Source organism: Tenrec ecaudatus, chromosome 14, assembly GCF_050624435.1.
Source record: "Tenrec ecaudatus isolate mTenEca1 chromosome 14, mTenEca1.hap1, whole genome shotgun sequence".
NCBI classification, from domain to species: Eukaryota; Metazoa; Chordata; class Mammalia; order Afrosoricida; family Tenrecidae; genus Tenrec; species Tenrec ecaudatus.
In genome coordinates, this window is record NC_134543.1 from 37,631,591 (window position 1) to 37,655,798 (window position 24,208).

Genomic DNA, 24,208 nt, shown 5'->3' on the forward strand with positions numbered 1-24,208 from the left:
AACTAGAAATACAGGGAATCCAGGGCAGATGATCCCTTCAGGACTAGTGGTGTGAGTGGCGATACTGGGAGGGTAGTGAGAGGGTGGGTTGGAAAGGGGGGACTGATTACAAGGATCTACATGTGACCTCCTCCCTGGGGGACTGAAAACAGAAAAGTGGGTGAAGGGAGACGTTGGACAGGGAACGATATGACAAAATAATAATTTATAAATTATGAAGGGCTCAAGAGGGAGGAGGAGTGGGGAGGGAGGGGAAAATGAGGAGCTGATGCCAGGGGCTTAGGTGGAGAGCAAATGTTTTGAGAATGATGAGGGCAATTAATGTACAAATGTGCTTTACACAATTGATGTATGTATAATTGTTGTAAGAATTTTATGAGCCCCTAATAAAATGATTTAAAAAATGTTTTCTTTGTGTTTAAGCCATTGGTATCAGCTCTTCCTTTTTTCCCCCTTCCCTTCCCCATCCTCCCACCCTAATGGACCTGTGATAAATTGTCATTATTTTCATATCTTAAACTGCCCACTGTATCCTTTTGCTCGCGTTATTGTTGCTCGTCTCACTGGGGAGGTGGGGGAGCTATATGTCATTGTAGTCAGTTCCCCATTTCTCCACCCGCCTTCTTCCTACTCTCCTGATAGCACCACTTCCACTGATTTCCTGAGGGGTTTATCTGTTCTGGATTCTGTGTGTTGAGAGCTCATATCTGTACCAGTGTACATGCTCCAGTCTAGCCAAATTTTTAAGGTAAAATTAAGGTCATAATAGTGGGGGGAGGAAACATTAAAGAGCTAGAGGAATGTTGTGTGTTCCATAGGTGCTGTGCTGCACCCTGGCTGTCTCATTCTTTCTGTGTGACCTTTCTGTGAGGCTGTTTTCCCTTCTACAGTGATGCTTCACTGTAAATTTCTTGGCAACCATGGATAGACTTGAAGGTGAATTTGCCGCTATAACTTCCTAGGTGCTGGGCAGAAAGTGCCTTCTAGGACATGAGCCTTTGCTCTCTTTACACAGAAGTTCCCTGAGAAAGGTACCGTAGAATTTGTCTTTTTGTTTTTTATAAAATGAAACCTCAATTCACTGGGTTTGCAGGTTCCATACAGTTGGTGCCCAAGGGTCTCAGAACCTTAGGTAGATTAGCCAGTTCTAAGAAACTGAAGCTCTGACCTTGTGTTTGAAAATTCTCCAAAGTTAACTTTGCCTTGCCTTTGAACATGGAACACTGAACATTGAAAAAGCCAAATCTAAGAGCTGCCTTCTTCAGGAACTACATTTTGCTTCTTTGTCATACTTGATTGACATGGATTACCAAGGTAGTTTAGAATGTCAGCGGCTACTTAGGAACTTTAGATCTTTCCAACTTAATTACTATTTTTTTTCCTGTAGTAAATTAGAAAATGAAGGCTCCTGGACTAAGAAATTACAAGGAGAAACCTTTTAAAATTGGCACTTTAAGGCCTCTCAAAAAATCAAAATAATCTCTCAGCAAGTTGCTATTTCTAAATTGAGTAAACAATTTTTGGAGACACTAAGCAAAATAAGGAATTATAAAGCCAGAGTTCTATTCTGCGGGCCCCCTTCCCCTACTGCTGCTCCCTTTGCTCCTCTGCCATCAGCTACTTCTCTGTACCCTCCTCTACCTTCTTATTCTTTTGCAAACAGTGTCTGAATTTCTCTCCTCTATGAAGAATCTATGAAGATTTATGTGGCTAACAGTATATAAGTGGCCTACTTAAAAAGCCTGGGGTCTTAAAAGCTTGCCATGATCAATATATTACCAGATGTTAGAAAATGAACTGTTAATGTTAAAAGTAACTATAGTTTAACAGCCTTTCCCTATAATTTCTTGCTGTGTTCTCTCTTTGCGCCTTTGAGCAAGTAGCTTTGTTTACTCCACCCAATAAAAGCCACACTGTCCTTCTGTAATCTAGGTGTCTCTCTCTCTCTCAGTAAAACTCCACTCTCACTTCTAACAGAGTATCAGACTGGTGCTTCTCCATGACCTGGTCCTGATGCCTCCCTTTGCATTCACAAGTGGGTGGAGCCCAAAGAAACCTGTCTAACACAAGACAGATCTCCATGTTAAAGTCTTAGGAAACACCGTTACTTAAACTTCAAATAATCATGTAGTTCTAATTCCAAGCCTCTCTTACTCTCCTCACTCATATGTTTCTTGTCTCTCTTGAAACAAGTAAAGGAATAACCTGGTAGAAGACTGTGGCAGTTACATAATCTGGTGTCAATTTGAGGATCAAGAGTGTAGGGGTGGAGTCTAGCCTGTCAAGCAGGATACAGCCAATGAGACATCTGTGTGGGCATGCTTTTCTCCTGAGGATTCTCAGAACTCCTGTATTCCTCCTTGGAGGCGGGAGACACACTTTCTCTACTGACTCCCTTGGAGACATTGCAGCTGACAAGACATATAGAATTACTCTAGTGCCCTGAGCTGGAGGAGCCACGTGGAGACCCTGTCAACACTGAGATGCTTACAATGCCACTGGATTCACAAGGCTTCCTACTCACTGGCCTGTGGTCTTCCTGCATTCAGTGTCATTGCATGTGTTTTGTGAGTCTCAAAAGGAATTTAAATATTGGTATCAAGTCCATATTGGCTTATGGGCTTGATCTGGACTGGGGTGGGATGCTTTATTAGTATTCAATTACTCTTCATATGAAGCCCTCTCTTATTCACATGTGAGTTTCCCTGAATTTGTTTCTCTAGTCTACCCAGACTAACACAAACACCATCACCACTTGTTCCACTAGGATAAAGCCAGCACTACAAAAACAAACAAACAAAACCACCAACCAACCAAACAAACACCCTCCAGAAAGGTTAGCAAGACACAAATAGGAAAGCAAACTACCTCGAGTATTATAATGGACATTTAAAAATAAATCCTTAGGACATAGCTACATCCACAGTTCTCTTGTTTTTGAATATTTAGATTAAGTGAAAATTATGGTTTTATATTCCTCTCTCATTAGCAGCAACTCCACTGAGTTAATACTCCAAAAATTCAGATTTGCACAGTAATAATTAATAAAAGTAAAACTCAACACTTACTTGTCTCCCACAATTCCCAAGTTGATTGTGGGGTAACCATGTTCCTGAATTGTTGCGAGGAGGGTTGAGCGATTACTGTCTCGAATCTTCCCAGGTAAGAGGTCATCTTCGGGATTTAGCAGCTACAAAACCACAAAGAACACCACAAATTACTCTCATAGGAGAATATCGCCTATTTTTTATTACTGGGACAAAATATATCTAGAACATAGGTTAGGATATCATACCTCTAATAAATATAGTTTAGGCTTCTAACACATAAAAGGATCTTTGAGTAACTATTGACAGTATGGGAGTATTTCTTTAAGAAAGAGTTCTTCTGCAATTAAAAAAGAGGAGACATTCAAATGGTGATTGAACAGCAGGCCAAATATCACACCAGCTTTGGCTACATTTTGACAGTAAAGCTTTGTAAATAAATATGTACTTTTGTTTATTGGAACAGACTAAATAAAACAAATTATCCTTTTCTTCAAATATCACTTCTCATTTGTCTTTTATTGAGACTATGCGAGTCTTTGTAAAATGAAGGAATGACTTTGTTGTCATGTTTTTTTGATCTTTGAACTGAAGATGAGATTAATATTAGGCCAATTTCATATAAAGGAGAGGGATAGAATTGCTTTGTCTCTATTATTAGCAAATTGAGACAAGTAATACTTAGCTACAAAGGTCATGACTTTGGATCGAAATACCTTTTAGAGATTTACTATCTATTGTTTTGTTTATGAAGAAAATGATATGATTTTATGTTAGGATGCCTCAATGAATTAGTTAGGTAAGTAAGAAGAGCTTGGAATTCACATAAAGTTCAAACTGGGTTAGTCAAACCCTTTTGTCTTAATTTCCTTATTGATAAAATACTCAACTCACTGTGATCAAGTCAAGCCTGACTCAAAGCGACCCTACAGGACAGAGTAGAATGCCTCATCCTTCTCACTTGAAGTGATTGGTGGTTTCAAATTGTTGACCTTGTAGCTGTAGCCTAACTTGTAACCTTTTATACCTCTAGGGCTTATATTATATTATATAACATAGTAACAATAATTACCTTGCAGTGTAGGTGTTAAAATAAACTGACTGAGATAATTGACACTTAGCTAAGGCAGATAAATATGTTTTAACTGCGATTCTCCCTTTTACTTTGATAAAAGATGTTGAAAAGTACATTCTTTCCCTTCAATTGGACCTGGTGGTGCAGCAGTTTAAGTATTAGGTGCTAAGCAAAAGGTCTGTGGTTCAAACTCACTAGTCATTGATATTGCACACAAGTAAAATGTTGCTTAAGCTCATCCAACAACGGTTGCAGCAGTGCATTGACAGGAAGCTGCCAGAAGTTCAGGTCAGATTCCGAAGAGGACATGGAACAAGGGATATTGTTGCTGATGTCAGATGGATCTTGGCTCAAAGCAGAGACTACCAGGAAGATGTTTACCTGTGTGTTCTAGACTGTACAGATTAGAAGGGTATACTGCACAACTTTGAAGTGAGATGACTATTATCTCAGGTGGCTGAAGACAAACCTGTAAATTTGACTCAGTGGCAGTGAGTTTGGGCTTTTGGTTTGCAGCTACAAACAGAGCCACTAGTCTGGGCTTTGGATCGCAATGTTCCTCAGGTGCTTTCAATATTCTTTTTTGATAGCTAAAACGTTATTTTTGTCTTAGCTTCTTTTCTTAATCATTTTATTGGGGGCTTGTACAATTCTTATCTCAATCCATCCATCCATTCATTGTGTCAAGTACATATGTACATTTGTTACTATCATCATTCTCAAAACATTTGCCTTCTACTTGAGCCCTTAATATCTGCTGCTCATTTCCCCCTCTCTCCCCACTACCTCATGAACCCTTCATCATTCATATATTATTATTATTTTGTCATATATTACACTGTCTGACGTCTCCCCCCGTCCTCTTCTCTGCTCTCCCTCCCCCAGGGAGGAGGCTATACGTAGATTCCTGTAATCAGTTCCCCCTTTCTACCCTACATTCTCTCTACTCTCCAGGCATTGCCACTCTCATCACTGGTCCTGGAGGAGTCATCTGTCCTGGATTCCCTGTGTTTCCATTTGCTATCTGTACCAATGTACAGCCTCTGGTCTAGCCAGATTTGCAAGGTAGAATTGGGATCATGACAGTGGGGGGGGGGAAGTATTTAAGAACTAGAGGAAAGTTATATGTTTCATCGTTGCTACCCTGCACCCTGCCTGGTTCATCTCCTCCCCACAACCCATCAGCAAGGGGTGTCCAGTTGGCTAGCATTGGGATTTGAGTCTTTACTCTGCACTCACCCACATTTTCAATGATATGATTTTTTGTTCCTTGATGCTTGATACTTGATCCCTTCGACAGCTCGTGATCACACAGGCTGGTGTGTTTCTTCCATGTGGGCTTTGTTGCCACTGAGCTATATGGCCACTTGTTTATCTTTGAGCTGTCAAGACCCCAGATGCTATATCTTTTGATAGCTGGGCACCATCAGCTTTCTTCACTACATTTGCTTATGCACACGTTTGTCTTCATTGATTGTATCAGGGAGGTGGGCACCCACTGATATGGTTTTTAGCTCTTTGATGTCTGATCACTGGTCGCTTCTGCACCTTATGGTCAGACAGGCTCATTTGCTTCTTCCATGTGGGCTTTGATGCTTCTGAGCTATATGGCCACTTGTTTATCTTCAAGCCTTTAAGACCCCAGATGCTATATCTTTTGATAGCCGGGCACCATTAGCTTTCTTCACCACATTTGCTTATGCACACATTTGTCTTCAGTGGTTGTGTGAGGAAGGTGGGCACCCGCTGATAAGGTCTTTAGCTCTTTGATGTCTGATTACTGGTTTCTTCTATACCTCGTGGTCAGCCAAGCTGGTGTGCTTCTTCCATGTGGGTTTTGATGCTTCTTAGCTAGATGGCCTCTTGTTTATCTTCAAGCCTTTAAGACCCCAGACACTATATCTTTTGGTAGCCGGGCACTGTCAGCTTTCTTCACCACATTTGCTTATGCACCCATTTTTCTTCAGCAATAGTGTCGGGAAGGTGTGCATCTGGAATGCCAATTTATTAGAACAAAGTGTTCTTGCATTGAGTAAGTGCTTGAGTGGAGACCCAATGTCCATCTGCTGCCTTAATACTAAACCTCTAAATATATGCACATAGATCTGTTTCCCCACACTCATATAAATATATTTACATATGTACATTCCAGTCTTTGGACCTTTATAAATACCCTTTGTCACCTAGTTCTTTCCTCTATTTCCTTTTACTTTCCGCTTGTCCCACTATCATGCTCAGACTTCATTTGGGTTTCAGTAATTTCTCTGGGTTACCTTACCCTTGCTGAATCCCTACCAGGCCACTCACACCCTCCTTGCTACTGATTTTGGATTACTTACTGCTCCCCTGTCCCTGGGTTGGTCAGTACCACCTCCCTGACCCCTCCTCCCCATCTCCCATGTCCCCCCGGAACCATTGGTCCCGTTGTTTTCTCCTCCAGACTATTCATCCAGTCCATCTTATCCAGATAGATCTGTAGAGATAATAATATGCACCAAAAATCAAGTCATTGCAAGATAGGCAATGAGTGAGAACACAGCTATGACAGTAAAAAGGGAAACCAATGCCCATAGAATAAATTAATTAAAAGAAAAAAAATAAAAACAAAGAAAAACCTGTAAATAGATGAAGGTCTGATTTTTGATCTCTAGGTGTGTCCTTCAGTCAGGTCCAATGGGGTACCATGCTCTGGCCCCAGAGTCTGTCCTTTGTACTCCCTCAGGGGCTCCCTGCTCTGCTCCCATAGTTGCTGTGTTGCTCGCTTTTAGTGTGTTGCCTCAGTGTCACAGGGTCAGTCTGGGCCAATCCAGGCCATGAGTCTCCAGTGTTGTCCCCCTTAGGGCCCTGGGCCCTCAGGGGACGATGTGTCTCCTCGTGGGATCAGCTATTTTGTCTAGTCTGTTCATTGGCTCTTTAGAGCGGGGATATTGTCCTCCAGGCTTGATGGGCCAGGATGTGCTCCACTCTCTCTTCCTTTCCCTTCTTTTGCTCCCATTTGTGCTGATTGGACATGCCCCTCTTCCCTAGCTGGAGCTTCAGTGCCACCCTCTCAAGTAAATTCTTCTGGGGTGAGGGGCAGTTGGCCATGTAGCTGGCTTGGGGGCCGAGCCCTCAGGCCCCTCCACTGGCTCCCCATCAATATTCTTTTTACAAACTCTGCCAATCTTCCTTCTGACTATGGAATGATAGGGTGTGGCCAGAGCTTTAGTTTACTTTAGAAAAATAACATTTTTGCAATGTCCCCTTAAAAAAGGCTGAGAAAAACCCTATCTAATTCAGTGTCACCTGGCAGTCTTCCCTTTCAAAACCAATTTAACTCAGCTGCCATGTGAAATCACCATCTATTTTTATCCTTAGTCTCTAGGAGTGCTTGCTAAATTGATGCTGTTGTTTGGTGCTGGTGAATCAGTACCAACTTATAGTGATTCTATGCCCAGAAGAATGAAACACTGCCTGGTCTTACAACATCCCCACAATGCTTAAGCCCCTAGTTGCAACCACTGGGCCCATTCAACTTGGTGAGCCTTCCTCTTTGTCAGTGACCCTCTGTTCTACCAAGCCCAATGGCATCGTCTGGGGATTTTGATCCTTCTGATCAGGAAAGTGTCTACAGAAAATAGCACCTATAGCAATTAGTTTTAAATTGCTGAATGATCTCTCATAGCAGACAATGGAAACAGTGGTTGCCAATAGAAACTACTCATTGGCACCTCCCCCACCAAGTGTCATACCTTACATATGCCTCTGTTCATCATGTCCAGAGCACAAAAGACAACGTTTTACATCCTTGCTTTTAAGGAACATCTGGTTATACTTCTTTCTGTTGTAGGACTAGTATAGATTGCCTTTCCGATGGTAATCAGCATAAAGGATCCCTGGTGGGCAGAGGGATACACTTCGGGCTGCTAACTACAGAGTCAGCGGTTTGAAATCACTAGCCTCCAAGTGAGGAAGCTGAGGCTTTCTACACCGGTAAAAGATTTAGTCTTGGAAACCCACAGGGGCTTGCTATGAGTCAGAATCAAGTCTTTGGCAATGAGGCTTAGTCAACACATGGTTATATGAAATTATAGGACCCTTGGTGACACAGTGGTAAGTGCTTGGCTGCTAAGAGGAAGGTTGCTGATTCAGACCTACCAGCTAGCTGCTCCGTAGGAGAAGATGTGGGTCTGTTTTCACAAAGACTGCAACCTTGGGAACCCTCTAGCACAGTTCTGCTCTTTCCTGCTGGGTCACTATGAGTTCAACTCAACTTTATAGGAATGGGGTATATGAAGTCATTATAATTTAATAAAGGCCAAAGTGTGCAGTTCTTTAACTCCATGAATAATACTAGCTGCTTCAGAAAGAAAAATGAATGGCTGTATCATATTTATTTCTTCCACAGTAAGGTAATGTTCCTCGCTGTAAGATGCTGAGAGTCTGCCCAGGTGGCTTTCTTCCTTAAGTCAGAAATTCTAACAGATTCACTTTCTATGACCAATAGGTTTCCCTGGTGGTCTTCGCATGGTGTCTTAGGACTTTGATAGTCACAGAAGGCCCATGAAGATTTACACAAGGCCCACGCTACTAGGACTGCTTGCGTCTCACACTGGGCTCTGGATGTCTCCATGGCCCCCTGATTTAGGGGATCCCTAGTCTAGGATGGAAAGTCCAGAACTTACTGAGTGCTGCTGCTTCTTTTCTGGAGCTCCGACAGCTAGCTGATGTTTATTTGGTTAGTCTTCCATACAAGAGCCCCAAGATATTTTGGTTACTGGATCAGATTTGTCCTAATTTTTGCTTTCCTTGTTGAAGGAGGCACAGCACTGCCGCCACACTCACCATTCTGTCAGTTGGCTACGTTATGTATCTATAAGAACTTTTAAAAGTTTTGTCTGTGTTTGAAATTTGGCTTTAGAAGAAGTCATCTTAAGTAATCTTGCTGATTTTTCAGAGCCAGCAGCCAGGGGCTTAATTTAAATTGAGGACTTAGGACAGTAAGCATTTTCCCCTTTGACTCACCTTTAGCTTGTAAATGAATGAACACTTCCAATAAGCTTGCGCTTCTTCCTGAAACTGCTCTGGGCTCTTTTGCTCTTTATTGTATTTGCCTTTCTAAAAAGCATAACTTCATCAAGGATACTTAGGAATTATTGTAGTGGACATTTCGGAAGGTTTTACCCCTGACCAAAATTTTCAACTCAAAAGCAGAACAAAAGAGAGACTCTGAATATTTACTACTCTCTATAGGCCAACGCTTATCTATCAGTTTGTCTTCCCGTGATCACTTGCGTGTTGCTATGATAATGGAAGCTATGTCACTGATATTTCAAATACTAACAGGGTCACCATGGTGGACAGATTTCAGTAGAGTTTCTGAACTTAGACAATCTGGAGAAAAGGACCTAATGGTTGAAGTCTGAAAGAATTGGCAGAGAAAATCTTTGAACAGCAGCAGAACACTGGCCCAGTGATGGATGGTGAACTACTCATATAAGAAGGCACTCAAAACACAATTGCCGCCTGTAAGTAGAGTTAGCCTTCATGATGCAGTTAGAGTAAGCTTTCAGGACCTTTTTTTGCTGATGTGGCAAGACTGAAAAACAGAAGCAATAATTGCATATATCCACTAATACTTGGGATGTACAATGAATGAAGTATCAATTTAGAAATATTTAGTTACCAAAAATGAAATAGAATGCTTAAGATTGACAACCTAGCTTAAAGAGACTAGCACTAGCTATTTGAATCAGCTAGTTATCTGGTATACTAAGCTAAGAATGACCAAGTGAAGGGGAATAGTGTTATATTCATTGTCAAAAAGTACATTTCAAGATACATCCTAAGGTGCAACATTATGAGTGATAGGGTAATATCCATATACCTACAAGGAAGACAGGTTAGAATAATTATTGTTCAAATTCACGCACCAAATAACTATGGCGAAGATGGAGAAACTGAAGACTTTACAAACTTCTACAGTCTGAAATGGATCAAGTATGCAAGTAAGATGCCTTGATAATTACTGATGCCTGGAATTCAAAAGTTGGAAACAGAAGGATCAGTAGCTGGAAAATATGGTCTTGGCATCAGAAATGATGTTGGAGAATGCATGATAGAATTTTCCAAGAATCATGACTCACTCATCACAAATAACATTTTAAATAACATGAAAAAATGTAATACACAGGAATCAAATCAATAACATTGGTGCAGGGAGACAAGGGAGAAGCTCAATATCATCAGTTAAACAAAGCCAGGGGTTGAGTGTAGAGTGGATCAGATTCTCCATTGCAGACAGGCAACTTAGGTTCAGGCTACAGAAAATGAAAACAAGTCCACTGAGAGCCAAAATACTACCTTGAGGATATTCCATCTGAATTTAGACATCATTTGAATCATTGAACACTAATGACAGAAGACACACATGAATTGTGGATTGATATCAAGAACATCATACATGAAGAAAGCAAGAGGTCATTAAGAAGGAAGGAAAGAAAAGACCAAAATGGATGTCAGAAGAGACTGAAAATTGCTTTTGAATGTAGAGTAGCTAAAGTAAATGTAAGAAATGATAAATTAAAAGAGCTGAGCAGAAAATATCAAAGGGCAGTGAGAAAAGTAAAATAATATAATGAAATGTGCTACGCTCTAGTGTTAAAAACCCAAAGAGAAAAACACAGTAAGCATGACTCACGTTGAAAGAGCTAGAATAAAAAAATCAAGCCTAAAGCAGGAAGCATTTTTAAAAACAGAGAGATGGAAAGAACACAGTCATTGTGCCAAGAACCCATGGTATTAAAGATAGCCAAGGTGCACCGAAAGTTCCAGCAATTGCGGGAATATGGAAAGATGTTTTAACAAGCAGATGCAATGCTGGAAGCAATTACTTAGTCCATGTCTAGAAACTTGAGAGTTCATTATCTGGCCAACTTACTGAAAGAGATTCATATTTGTGCTCATTCAAAAGAAAGATGATCCAATAGAAGACAGACATTATCAAACATTAATATCACACACAAGTAAAACTTTGCTGAAGATAATTCATAAATGGTTACAGCAGTACCTCAGTGAGGAACTGCTAGAAGTTCAAATCAGATTCAGAAGAGGACATGCATTGAGGGATATTATTAATTATTATTGATGTCAGATGGCCCTTGGCCAAAAGGAGAGAATATCAGATTGATGTTCACCTGTGTTTTCTTGGCTATGTGAAAGCATCTGACTGTGTAATTCATAACAAATTATGAATAACATTGCAAAGAATGAGATTGCAGAATACTTTATGCTCATGCAGAACTTGTCCAGATCAAGTCATTTGACTAGAACAAGGGGCGGTGCTCTGTTTATAATCAAGAAGGGTGTGCATCAGAGTTAAATCCTTTTACCGTATTAATGCAATTTGTATGCTGAGCAAATAATCAGAGGAGCTAGACTATATGAAAAACACATGGCACCAAGATCAGAAGATCTGCTAATAACCTGTAATATGCAGACGACATAGCTTGCTTACTGAGAGTGAGGAGAGTGTGAGCTCTTGCGAATGGATCAGAGCTCAACATAAAGAAACCACGCATTCTCACAACCGGTCCGATAACTGACATCGAGAAGAATGCAGACAACATCGCCGTTGTCAAAAGTGTAATTTTGCTAGATCTATAATCAATGCCCATGGACTACAATACACAAATCATATAGCACATTGGGGAAATCTGCAGAAAATGATCCCTTCCAAGTGTTAAAAAGCAAAGATGTCTCCTTGTAGACTAAGGTGTGCCTGACCCAAGCACGGAATTTCAATTTATTTTCAGTTGATGCATTTGAATTATGGTCCTGGAGAAAAATACTGAAAAGTAGCATAGATTGAAGAATAAACACATCTGCTCTGGAAGAAGTTCAGCCAGAATGCTCCTTAGGCAGAGCTTCCTCTTACATACTTTTGACATCTTATCAGGAGGGGCTAATCTGTGGAAAAAGACTATCATGCTGGGGAACGTCAGTGAAAAAAGCAATACCCTCCATAGATGGGCTGACCCAGAGGCTGCAACAATGGGCCAAGCATGGGAAGAACAGTGAGGAAGACAGACAACCAGGCAGGGCTCCTTCTGCTATCTGGGCTGAGCAGACTTAGACGGATGGTGGCTGTTGTTAGGTACCACTGACTCCGTTATCCACACAGAACCCATGTTGCCCTGCCTGTGCTATCGCACGACGGCTCCCATGCTTGAGTCCATTGTTGCACTTACTGTGTGAATCCACCTTGCTGAGGGACTTCTGTTTTGCTGCCTCTCTACTTTCCCAAGCATGATGTCCTTCTCCAGGGACTGGATTCTCCTGACAAAGTATGTAAGATGAAGTTTCACCATCCTGGCCTTTTAAGGCAGTGGTTCTCAACCTGTGAGTTGCAATCCCTTTGGGGGTCAAACGACCTTTTCACAGGGGTCGCCTAAGACTTTTGGAAAACAGATATTTCTGATGGTCTTAGGAACCGAGACACCAATCCTCTATCCGTGTCCAGGTGGGTCCACCCACATGCAGATATGTCCACCTACGAGTACCCAGTGTCAAGACTGTTACCCATGCTACACCATGCTTCAAGAGTAAACTTCATTTATTTGTCATTAGAAAGAAATATTCCACAATATATAATTACATATTGTTTTCGTGATTCATCACTATGCTTTAATTATGTTCAATTTGTAACAATGAAAATACATCCTGCATATCAGATATTAAAATTATGATACTTAACAGTAGCAAAATTAGTTATGAAGTAGCAATGAAAATAATTTGATGGTTGGGGGGTCACCCCACCATGTGGAACTGTGTTAAAGGGTCAAGGCATTAGGAAGGTTGAGAACCACTGCTTTAAGGAGCACTCTGGTCATATTTCCTCCAAGACAGATTTGTTTGTTCTTTTGGCAGTCCATGGTACTTTCAATATTTCTTCACCAACACCACAATTCAAAGGCATCTAATGTTCTTCAGTCTTCCTTAATCATGTCACAGGCCCAACTTTCATGTACATATGAGGCAACTGAGAATACCATGGTTTGGGTCAGGTGACCTTAGTCCTCAAAGTCACATTCTTGCTTTTCAACACCGTACAGAGGTGTTGTGCAGCAGATCTACCCAGCGCCATGTGTCTTTTAACTGCTGCTTCTCTGATCCGAGCATGGACTCTGGGTCACCTAACAACAACAGCAGCAGCAGCAGCACAGCAGGATTTATATTGTTATGAAAAGCTTCAAAATTAGATTTCTTTTTTTACACCATAATTGACACATTTTAATTTTCATGATAAAAGAATAAAAGTCTAAGAAATCCTTACACTTGATGAAAAACACAGAGGCTAACAAGAAATTACTGCTGGCTTAGCTGGATGACTTAACACAAACTTTTATGAAGAAGTGCAGCAATTTCATTGTTACAAGAGAATTAATTTGCAGATTCAGGAAAGACAAATTTTAGTCATGCAACCATATGTGATTCCATAATACAAGATAAAACACAATGCATAGTCCCCAATGTTGAAATCGCCTTAACCATATTCTTAGAATTATGCATATTCCTAACAAGCAATAGTGACCTCACACATTGGAGAGAAATACGGTGGGGCTGGCAGAGGATCCGTGAGCACACACAGGGGCTACGAGTCAGAAGGGACTCATCGGCACCTCACAATGGCACCAACATTAGTTTGGCAAGAGATTTATATTCATAATATGGCTTCTGGAAAACGGAATCTATATGTACAAATCTGTATACATAAATATATATTCATATATGCGCACTACACAGTGATGAAATTAGGGTTCACATTCAAGGCTTAATGGCACTTTGAAGCACATTTTCTTTACTACTATACTACGTTTCATGATGAAGGCTGATGTAATACCATGTTGGAAACACAATGGGTGCGATTACAAGCTATAACCTTACTAAATTAATCACTCTATAATTATTTTTTACCAGTAGGTATTACTCAAGCAAAAAATTTAATTGTCATTTACATAATATGAATTATTTTTCTAATCTAAAGTGTATTTCTGAAAGTCAAAGTTAGTGTAAATCTACATTCACATATAAACAATCAAACACTAACTTCAAACTATTTTATCGTAAAAAAAAAAGTATAAACCGAGCTGATTCCAGGAACCCAAGTGGAAGGTGAATTATGAGAGTGACGAGTGCAACGAATGTATAAGGGTGCTTTGCTCATTTGATGTATGTACAGATTGTGATAAAAGCCTTATGAGCCCCAATAAAAAGATTTAAAAAAAAAGAAAATGATTAGGGCAAAGAATGTACGGATGTGCTTTATACAATTGTTGTATGTATATGTATGGATTGTGATAAGAGTTGTATGAGCCCCTAATAAAATGTAAAAAAAAAAAGTATATATCCGTAAAGAGGCCTTAAAAAGTTTAAGAGTAATAACATACTTTAAAGGGAACTGGATCTTAGAGCCAAGTGCGCTCATATATTTTTTTGGTAATGTATTTTTATTGCTTGTTTTGAAGATCAGTACAGGGAAATTATAAACAATTTCTCCATGATTCTTTTGTTGTGTTTCTGATGCTTGAGGTTGGGAGGGGTTGCGAGGGAGGGCAGTCTGTCCATTCTGTTGCCTTTGGCTGAGGATGTCCTTGCAAACGGACTTAGCTTAGTCACCACATCCAAGCAGAGACCAGAGCTCTCCTCAGGATCTCCAGCCTGCTCTAGCTCTCTGGTCTGCTCAGGATCTCCAGCCTGCTCTAGCTCTCTGGTCTGCTCATGGATCTCCAGTCTGCTCTGGATCTCCAACCTGCTCTAGCTCTCTGGTCTGCTCATGGATCTCCAGTCTGCTCTGGATCTCCAGTCTACTCTGGATCTCCAGCCTGCTCTAGCTCTCTGGTCTGCTCATAGATCTCCAGTCTGCTTTGGATCTCCAGCTAGCAGGTACACTTTTTTATTAGGTTGGCAGGGTAATGGGGTTGGGATAAACAGGCCAGATGCAGGTAGTAATTCAAGGTATAACAAGATAGTGTACATTTCTTGCTAATTGGGCTGACATAGTTTGAAGAAGTCTTGGAAGAGGCCGAGGTCTTGTTTGGAGAGCTGGGAGAGGGAAGAGGAGAAGAGGGGCCAAGTTGGTGTCATCTTACCAGAAGTCCCTCCAAAATTAAATATGACTACAAATATAAATAATTACAAAGTTCTTTTGTTACACTCTCCTGAAGAGATTCTTTGCCTTTTTTTAAAGAAAAAGAATTGAGTTTATTATAAAAGACCTTTGTCTTTGTTTCTGTTATTCAAGACATAATTCTATGGTTTAGATGATACTGTCAAGGACATCATTGTTTGAATGGGTTGTTTTGATTGACTTTCTCTTTTTAAAATCAATTTCCCATATCTAAGATCCTTTCCCTCTTTGTAATGGAAGACATCTATAGTATTCAGTAATCCCCTATCTATTGTAATCTCCTTATACCTACTCAGGAAAGCCCTGGTTTCTTGATTTTTGAAAAATGTAACTTATTAACTGATCAAAAATCACTCCCATTCATTTATGTACTGGCACTAAAAATGAATAGATAGTACATATAAACAGATTCAACACAAATAGATTGGAAGAACATTTAATAAGATTAATGGAACATGTTCCTGTTATAAGTAGTTTCTAATTAAACTGGGAAAAAAGTTTTAACAGAGTTAAGCTAATATGCTTGATTACTAGATTACAAGATAAGGAGATTTAGAGCCTTTAAACATAATTTATAGAGCCTGAAAGGTTGCTTTATAAATCGTATTTTTAAAAGTTCATATAATATTTCTGTAAGATGAGTCTTTAGACCAATTCGATTAAGTAATTTTGGTTTAAGTATAGTCCTTTTTTTCTTCCATTCTTTACCATAATGTAGTAAAATGATATTGTAACAATATACTAGTTATAGAAGATTTGGGCATCTTTTCTTAATAAAGAAATCCTAATTCTAATCCCTGAAAGTTTCTTGGGAAGGAGCCTTGGTATTATATGTTGGGTTGCTAAGTGCAAGGTCAGCAGCTCGAAAGCACCAGTCATTGCTCAGAAGAAAGAGGAGGCGGCTTTTACTTCCTTGAACAGTTACAGTATGGGAAACCCACAGGGCAGTTCTAATGTGTCCTACAGGGTTACTATAAATCAGCATCAAATCGATGGCAGTGAGTTTGGTTTGGCTTAATTTTTTTAAACTAGTTTTGCTAGAAAATAGCAATGTTGGTGTTCATCTAAGTTGAATGGAAATAAGTATAATGATAATAAGGAATATCTATGAAAGGAGCTGATTTTTTTTGATTCTTTAATAACACCAAAAGGTTTTAGAAAATTAAAACTAAGTTTCTATTTCCTGCAATGCTTGACCTTACAAGAGTAATCAATCATAATTTGCAGGGCTAAAATAAACAAATCTGGGGATATACAAATCTACAGTTAGTGCAGAAGGCCTGAAAGGAAGTGCCTTTTATTTGCTTAGGCATAAGAACAACAAAAAAGGAATTTAAAGTATAAGTGATATTTGTGAAGTTATTGACAAAGTTATTGACATGTAATATATTTATTCATATGGGAATGATAGCTTATAATCTCATTATAACAAGTTGTTGTTGGAATTTTGGCTTCTTGTTGTTGATAATAGCCAAGCGTTTTCATGCCCAGATAATAAAGGATTCGTTTTATAACCAGTAGCCTTGTAGGCGTAGTGAGTTGCACACTAACCACAAGGTCAGCCTTTTGAAACCATCAGTCACTCTACAGGAGACAGGTGAGGCTTTCTGTTCTTGTAATATTTACAGGCTCTCCAAGAACAAAATATCATATCATTGCAAATGAGGGGGAGTGCAGAGTGGAGACCCAAAGCCCATCTGTTGGCAACTGGACATCGCATTACAGAAGGGTCGCGGGGAGGAGACAAGCCAGTCACGATGTGATGTAGCTATGATGATGCATACAACTTTCTCTAGTTCTTTAATGCTTTCTCCCCCCAACTATCATGATCCCAATTCTACCTTACAAATCTGGCTAGACCAGAGGATATACACTGGTACAGACAGGAACTGAAAAGACAGGGAATCCAGGACAGATGATCCCTTTTCAGGACCATCAGTGAGAGTGGCAATACTGGGCGGGTAAGGGGAAGGTGGGGTAGAAGCTGAGAACCAATCACAATAAACTACATATAACCCCATCCCTGGGCCACAGACAACAGAAAAGTGGGTGAAAGGAGACATTGGTCAGTATAAGACATGGTAAAATAATAATAATTTATAAATTATTAAGGGTTCATGAGGGAGGGAGGGTAGGCGAGGGAGGGGTAAAAATGAGGTGCTGATAGCAAGGACTCAGGTAGAAAGAAAATGTTTTGAGAATGATGATGGCAACAAATGTACAAGTGTACTTAACACAATGGATAGATGTATGGATTGTGATAAGAGCTGTATGAGCCCCCAATAAAATGATTAAAAAAAAAGACTTACAGGCTCAAAAATCACAGGGGTTTCTCATACTACCTTCTGATACTAGAATACTACCCAAACTACCCAGCTCTGTACTTCTGATAGGATTCAGGATCAACTCAATGTGCTTTCTTTTTTTCAAAACCAAAATATTCTTTTGCCTCACTATATTTATGGCATATCCTTGAATCATTTTAAACAAAAGTTACTAATAATCTAGGTTATTTATTGCTGTTTTTCAAATATTGCTTGTAGATGTTTCTTGCATATATTTATGACTTATGTTAATACCTTCTCTTCTCTGAAAATGGTTCTGAATTTGCCCTACCAAATATGGAACAATACAACTGTTAAAACGTCCTTTGTAGCTAAGCTATCTTTGGATTTCCTGGGTGGCTAAATGGTAATCTAAAAATTGACTCTTCTTTTATAAAGGATGTATAATAACATATTTGGCATTTAAAAATTTAAATTAGGGTCACCATGAGTTGAAATCAATTCAATGGCAACTAACAACAAATAACAACCAATTTTAACTAAACTATTCATCTAATCAAGTTAGTTAATTAAGGATAAACAGCCCCAAGATTAGAATTTTTTACATTAGAATTTACACATGTGTCAGTATAAAAACTGATACATAAATTTTTTGCTTCTAAGTTTATATGCTCTTGTTACTTGGTGAAATACATAATACATTCTATGGGATAAATTAGAGGCACTAGATATTTGTTAAAGGCCTCATTGTCCATAAATTGTTCTTAATCTCAGTATAAGCACTGACAGAATTCTTATACATTAATAGAGTCTTATCTCAGTGAATTTGGCTGTCCTCCATTCTACAAAAACGAAAACCTAAAAATTCATTGTCACTGAGTTGACTCCAACTCATAGCAACCCTGTAGGGCAGGGTAGAACTGTCCCTGTGGGTTTCTGAGATTGTAACTCTTTATGGGAGTAGAAAACCTTGTCTTTCTCCTATGGAGTGACTGGTGGTTTTCAACTGCTGACCTTGTGGTTAGCAACCCAACATGTAATCACTATGCCACCAGGGCTCCAACTCATTCTAAGAATGGTGGTGAATATAAAAATTGGTAAGAGCTGTTCAGGCATATCATCTGTAAGATGGATCTTTTTTTTCTATAACAGCCACTAATCAGCTTCTATATAATCTTTGGTCAGGATAATATTATAATTCTATATGATATTATATAATGTTATATAACGTCTATACTAGAGTATAAGATGACCTGTATATCATCCGAGGCACATAATTTTACCACAACAACTGTATTAAAAATGTCCTGAAAAACTTTGCTTATACTCGAGTATATACAGTACTAATCATCATCATCTTAGACCTTGGATATTTAAAAACATTAAAAGAAAGGCAACACACAGAAACATCACAGAAAGGCAACAATAAGTCTTGTTGGAAACAACCTTATTACATACTACCTAGGGCTCAAGTAGAAATAAAATGTTTTGAGAATGATGATGGCAACAAAGGTACAAATGTGCTTGACACATTCAATGGGTGTGTGGATTGTGATAAGAGTTGTACGAACCCCCAATAACAAGATTTTTAAAAAGGAACAGTGGAATAGAATGGTGAGCCTAGAAATAAGCCTATTCATCTGTGGTCAATACATTTTTGACAGCGAAGTCGAAACCACTGCGGAAATGATTAACATCTTAGTTTTTGTCTATATGTGAGATTAAGGATCCAACTTTATTCTTTGGCAAGTGGGTAACTGATGTTGTTGTAACGTGTATGTATCATTCTATGTGCTGTGTCATCATGTGTCACTGTGTGACTACCATCTAATTCAAGATATAGGATTATACTATTATCACAAAGACGCTACCCTTCCATAGTCTTACTGACCCCTGTCTTCTCCGTCTCCAACTCCAAGCAACATGAACATGTGCCCGATCTTTGTAATTTTCTCATTTCTAGAACAGTGTTTAAATGGAACCAAAGAATATGTGACTCTGACTGTTTCCTTACAGTCAGCATACTACCACCGAGGTTCACACACCTTTGTTTCAACTACTCGTCTTAATTTTGACTATTATAAAGTATAATATGATATAAGTATGCTATTTTACTTTTTCCTAATTAAAAAATTATCTAAAACTATTTCTTTCTTGCCTTCCTGTGGATTACTTGGACTGTTTTAGAATTCAGCTTTTAAGTTTTATTCCTTTCTTGTTGCTATCATTAAAAATATACACAGAAAACCCTACATGAATGCCACATTTTCTACATATTTCTACATGTACAATTTAGGATATTTTTCAAAGTTGTGCAAAATTCTTGTCCTCCATTCTGAGCAGCTTCTCCCTCATGAACATAAACTCATTTTCCCCAGAGGTTCATGGACAGAAGAGTCCATGAGTATTTGAATTCTGCATCCTCTCCTCCCATGGGCACTTTATTTTTTTAAAACCAGGATTAACCTAGGGAATCTCTGATGAAAGCATCCAGGAATGGTAGCAGGGCATCATCAGTTCTTTTGATTTATTGGCAGAGGAAGTCAATGTTCCGGGTTAGGGTTACGTATGCATATTCCATGTCCCTATCCTATTCCTGACCCTCCTACATTCTTTGTGACCCAAGGTGAATCCCAGTTGCTGTGGAGCCTTAGAGGATTTTGTAGGTCTCTCAGATAAATAAAGTTATTAACTATATTATAAGCTGCTTCTAGATATGCTTTTTCTATTATTTTACAATTCTCTGTTCCCCTGCTACTCATGTCTTTTTTCTTTCTTTTTGCCTTCTCCTTTTTAATTTGCTACCATATGTATCCCTGGATTTGGTCTGGCCCCTGCCATACTACTTGGATCTCATGCAACATATCGGCATGAAGCCGGGAACCAATAGAGAGGTCTAAGGGGCTGACCCTAATCCCAACTATGTGAGCAGCCCCTCCATCCCCGCAGAAGAATTCACTTCAGAGGACAGCACTGAAACTACAGCTCAGAAAGAGGGACATATCTGATCAGAGAACACAGGAGCAAATGAAGGAAGAAGAGAGAGTGGAACACATTCAGGCCTACCAAGCCCTGAGGACGATATTCCTGCTCAGAGCAGCCAATGCAAGAGGTCCATAGGGCCGGTCCCACTATGAGACGTGACATCCCTCACGGACCCATATCAATAGAGGGGACAACACTGGAGACAGTATAGGAATTGCCCCTGATCTGACCCCACCACACCAAGGCAAACCACTAAGGGTGAGCAACAGACCAGCAAGGGGAACAGAGCAACAAAGTCCCCAGGGAATACCCAAAATAGACTTTGGGGCCAGGGTGTGGCATCCCATCAGATTCCACTGGAAAACATTCCTCAAGGTCAACAAGCAGACCTTGGCCTATTCACAGGCTTTTCTTTTTTTTTGGTTTTCTTTTGTTGCTTTGTTTTGCTCTGGTGGTTTTTCTGCATAGTGTTATCTCTGCATGTCTATCTAGATAAGATAGGCGGGGTAAACTATTTGGAGGAGAAAACAACATGACTCATGGTTCCAGGGGGACATGGGAGAGGGGGAGGGAGGGTATAGGAAGTGGGTGTTAACAAACCCAGAGACAGGGAAACAACAAGTGATCCAAAATGGGTGGCGAGGAGAGTGTAGGAGGCCTGGTAGGGCTTGATCAAGGGCAATGTTACCTAGTGGAGTTACTGAAGCCTAAATGAAGGCTGAACATGTTACCTAGGGGAATTACTGAAACCTAAATGAAGGACAAGAGGAAAGTAAAAGGAAATAGAGGAAAGATCTAGGAGGCAATGGCATTTATGGAGATCTAAATACAGGCATGTACATATGTAAATATATTTATATATGATGAGGAGGAAATAGATCTATGTGCATATATTTATAGGTTTAGTATTAAAGGTAGCATACGGACATTGGGCCTCCACTCAAGTACTCCCTCAATGCAAGAACACTTTGTTCTATTAAACTGGCATTCCATGATGCTCACCTTCCTGACAAGACTGCTGAGGTCAAAGTGGGTGATTAAGCAAATGTGGTGAAGAAAGCTGATGGTGCCCGGCTATCAAAAGATATAGCATTTGGGAGTCTTAAAGACTTGAAGATAAACAAGCAGCCATATAGCTCAGAAGCAACAAAGCCCACATGGAACAGGCACATCAGCCTGTGTGACCAGGAGGTGTCGATGAGATCAGGTATCAGGCATCAAAGAACAAAAAATCATATCATTGCTAATGAGGGGGAGTGAGAAGTGGGACCCAAAGCCCATCTGTAGGCAACTGGACATCCCTTTACAGAAAGGTAGTGGGGAGGAGACGAGCCAGTCACGGTGCACTATAGCACCAATGAAACATACAACTTTTCTCTAGTTCTTTAATGCTTCCTCCCTACCACTGTCATGATCCCAATTCTACCTTACAAATCCGGCTAGAGCAGAGGATGTACACTGGTACAGATAAGAACTGGAACCACAGGGAATCCAGGACAGATGGTCCCTTCAGTACCAGTGGTGACAGTGGGGATACCAGGAGGGTGGAGGGAGGGTGGGGTAGAAAGGGAGAACTGATCACAAGAATCTACATATAACCCCCTCTCTGGGGGACGGATAACAGAAAAGTGTGTGAAGGTAGACATTGGTCAGTTTAAGACATGAAAAAAATTATAAATGATCAAGGGTTCATTGGGGAGGGAGGGGAAAATGAGGTGCTGATACCAAGGGCTCAAGTAGAAAGAAAATGTTTTAAGAATGATGATGACAACAAATGTACAAACGTGCTTGACATGGTGGATGGATATATGGATTGTGTTAAGAGATGTATGAGCCCCCAGTAAAAGATTTTTAAAATTCTCTGCATTATCTATGTTTTGCAGATAGCATTTTTTAATGTATATGAGATACTAAGCTCATAATCCAGTGTCTAAGTTTAAGAATGAAGCAAGAGAATCTATTTTCAATTACCTTTGAGGGAAAAGGGTGGGAACACACAGGAGTTCTAGGAGGGTAGGTTTCTTGGCACATATGGTTGACCTCCTCATGTTAGCTGTTTGATCCCTGAAATATCTTGATTCCTTAGTCTACATACCCAGGATTCAGCATGCACACTTAGTTCTAGGCAGAGTGCCATAAAACATTTACTATTGTTGCAACGAAGAGGCACAGTAACACTTGCCACCTACATACCTCAGAGGAGTATAGCAAAGACTGAGATAAGATTAATCAAGCACCATTAAATCTCTATAAGAGGCACTACAGAAAGACATGCTGTCATTTAGTCTAAGTGACTAAAATATCCATTCATGATCATCTTCAAGCACTCACAATAAAAGAAATAAGAAATTTGAGCTTAGGTGATCTGACACTATTCTCTCATGAAATAAATCAAAGTTAACACAAAACACTAATTCATTGAAAAATTTACACTCCATACCCAAGATAACTGTCAAAAGTAGAAATTTACCCATAGTTCACAGAGAAACTAACTAGCTTGTGCTCTTTTCTCATGTTGAGTCCCGCTGTAATTTATAGACTGTTTCGGATGACCAAGCCACCAGCTGTTGTTGCTAGGTGCCATGCAGTCAGTTCCAGTTCCCACTCACGGGGACCCTCGGTGTAATGGAACAAAACACTGCCCGTTTCAGCACCATCCCCACAACTGTTCTTATGTGTGAGCCCACTGTTGCAGCCACCGTGTGAGTCCATCTTGTCTAGGGCCGTGCTCTTTGTCTCTGCCCCTCTATTTTACCACGATAAAGCACTAGAAGCACTCACTTGTCTATGCTAGGTAATTTGGAAGACAGCAGCTTGGACAAGTAAAATTTTGCTGATGATCATCCAGCAAGGGCTGCAGCAGTACACTGACAGGGAGCTGCCTAAGGTTCTGGCAGGATGCAGAGGATGATGTGGAACAAGGGATTTCATTTCTGATGCCAGATTTATCATGGCTGAAAGCTGAGAATACTACTAGAAAGTTGTTTACTTGTTTTTCATTGACTACACAAAGGGATTCAACTGTGTGGAAATCAAAATATGGACACTTTGGGAAGAATGGCAATTCCACAACATTTCATTGTGCTCATGTGGAACTTGTACATGGATTAGAGGCAGTTGTGTGAACAGAATAGGGAACACTGCATTGTTAAAATCAGGAAAGGTGTCTGTTAGGGTGGTATCCTCTTGCTATACTGATTCAATCTGTATGCTAAGCAAATAATCAGAGAACTTGGACTATGTGCAGACAAATGTGGCAACAGGATTAAAGAAGGTTTATTCAACCTGGATATGCAGAGGACACAACCTGGTTTCCTGAGGGTAAGGAGGACTTGAAGCACTTGCTGATGAAGCTCAAGGATTTCAGTCTTCAGTATAGATTAAAACTCAATGTAAAGAAAACCCAAATCTTCACAACTGGAACAATAGATAGCATTGTGATAAATTAAGAAAGGATTGAAATTGTCAAGCATCTTTTGTCTTGCATGAATCCACAGCCAATGTTCATGGAAGCAGCAGTCAACAGGCTAAATGATTCATTGCATTGGGTATATCTGCTGCACAGACCGCTCTATCAATTTATTTATTTAAAAATCATTTTATTGAGGGCTCATACAAATCATCACAATCCATCCATGTGTCAAGCACA

At 39.8% G+C, this 24,208-nt stretch overlaps 1 protein-coding gene across 10 annotated transcripts in view; it reads right to left on the reverse strand.

Annotated features, from left to right (window-relative positions):
• The window catches only part of GPHN (gephyrin), a 634,470-nt gene that overhangs the window by 59,829 nt on the left and 550,433 nt on the right, over nt 1-24,208 (reverse strand). For all 10 annotated transcript variants that reach the window (XM_075530856.1, XM_075530857.1, XM_075530855.1 and 7 more), the window contains one exon: nt 3,069-3,190. In XM_075530856.1, the coding sequence (XP_075386971.1) occupies nt 3,069-3,190 (122 nt within the window). The remainder of the gene's footprint in view (nt 1-3,068; nt 3,191-24,208) is intronic.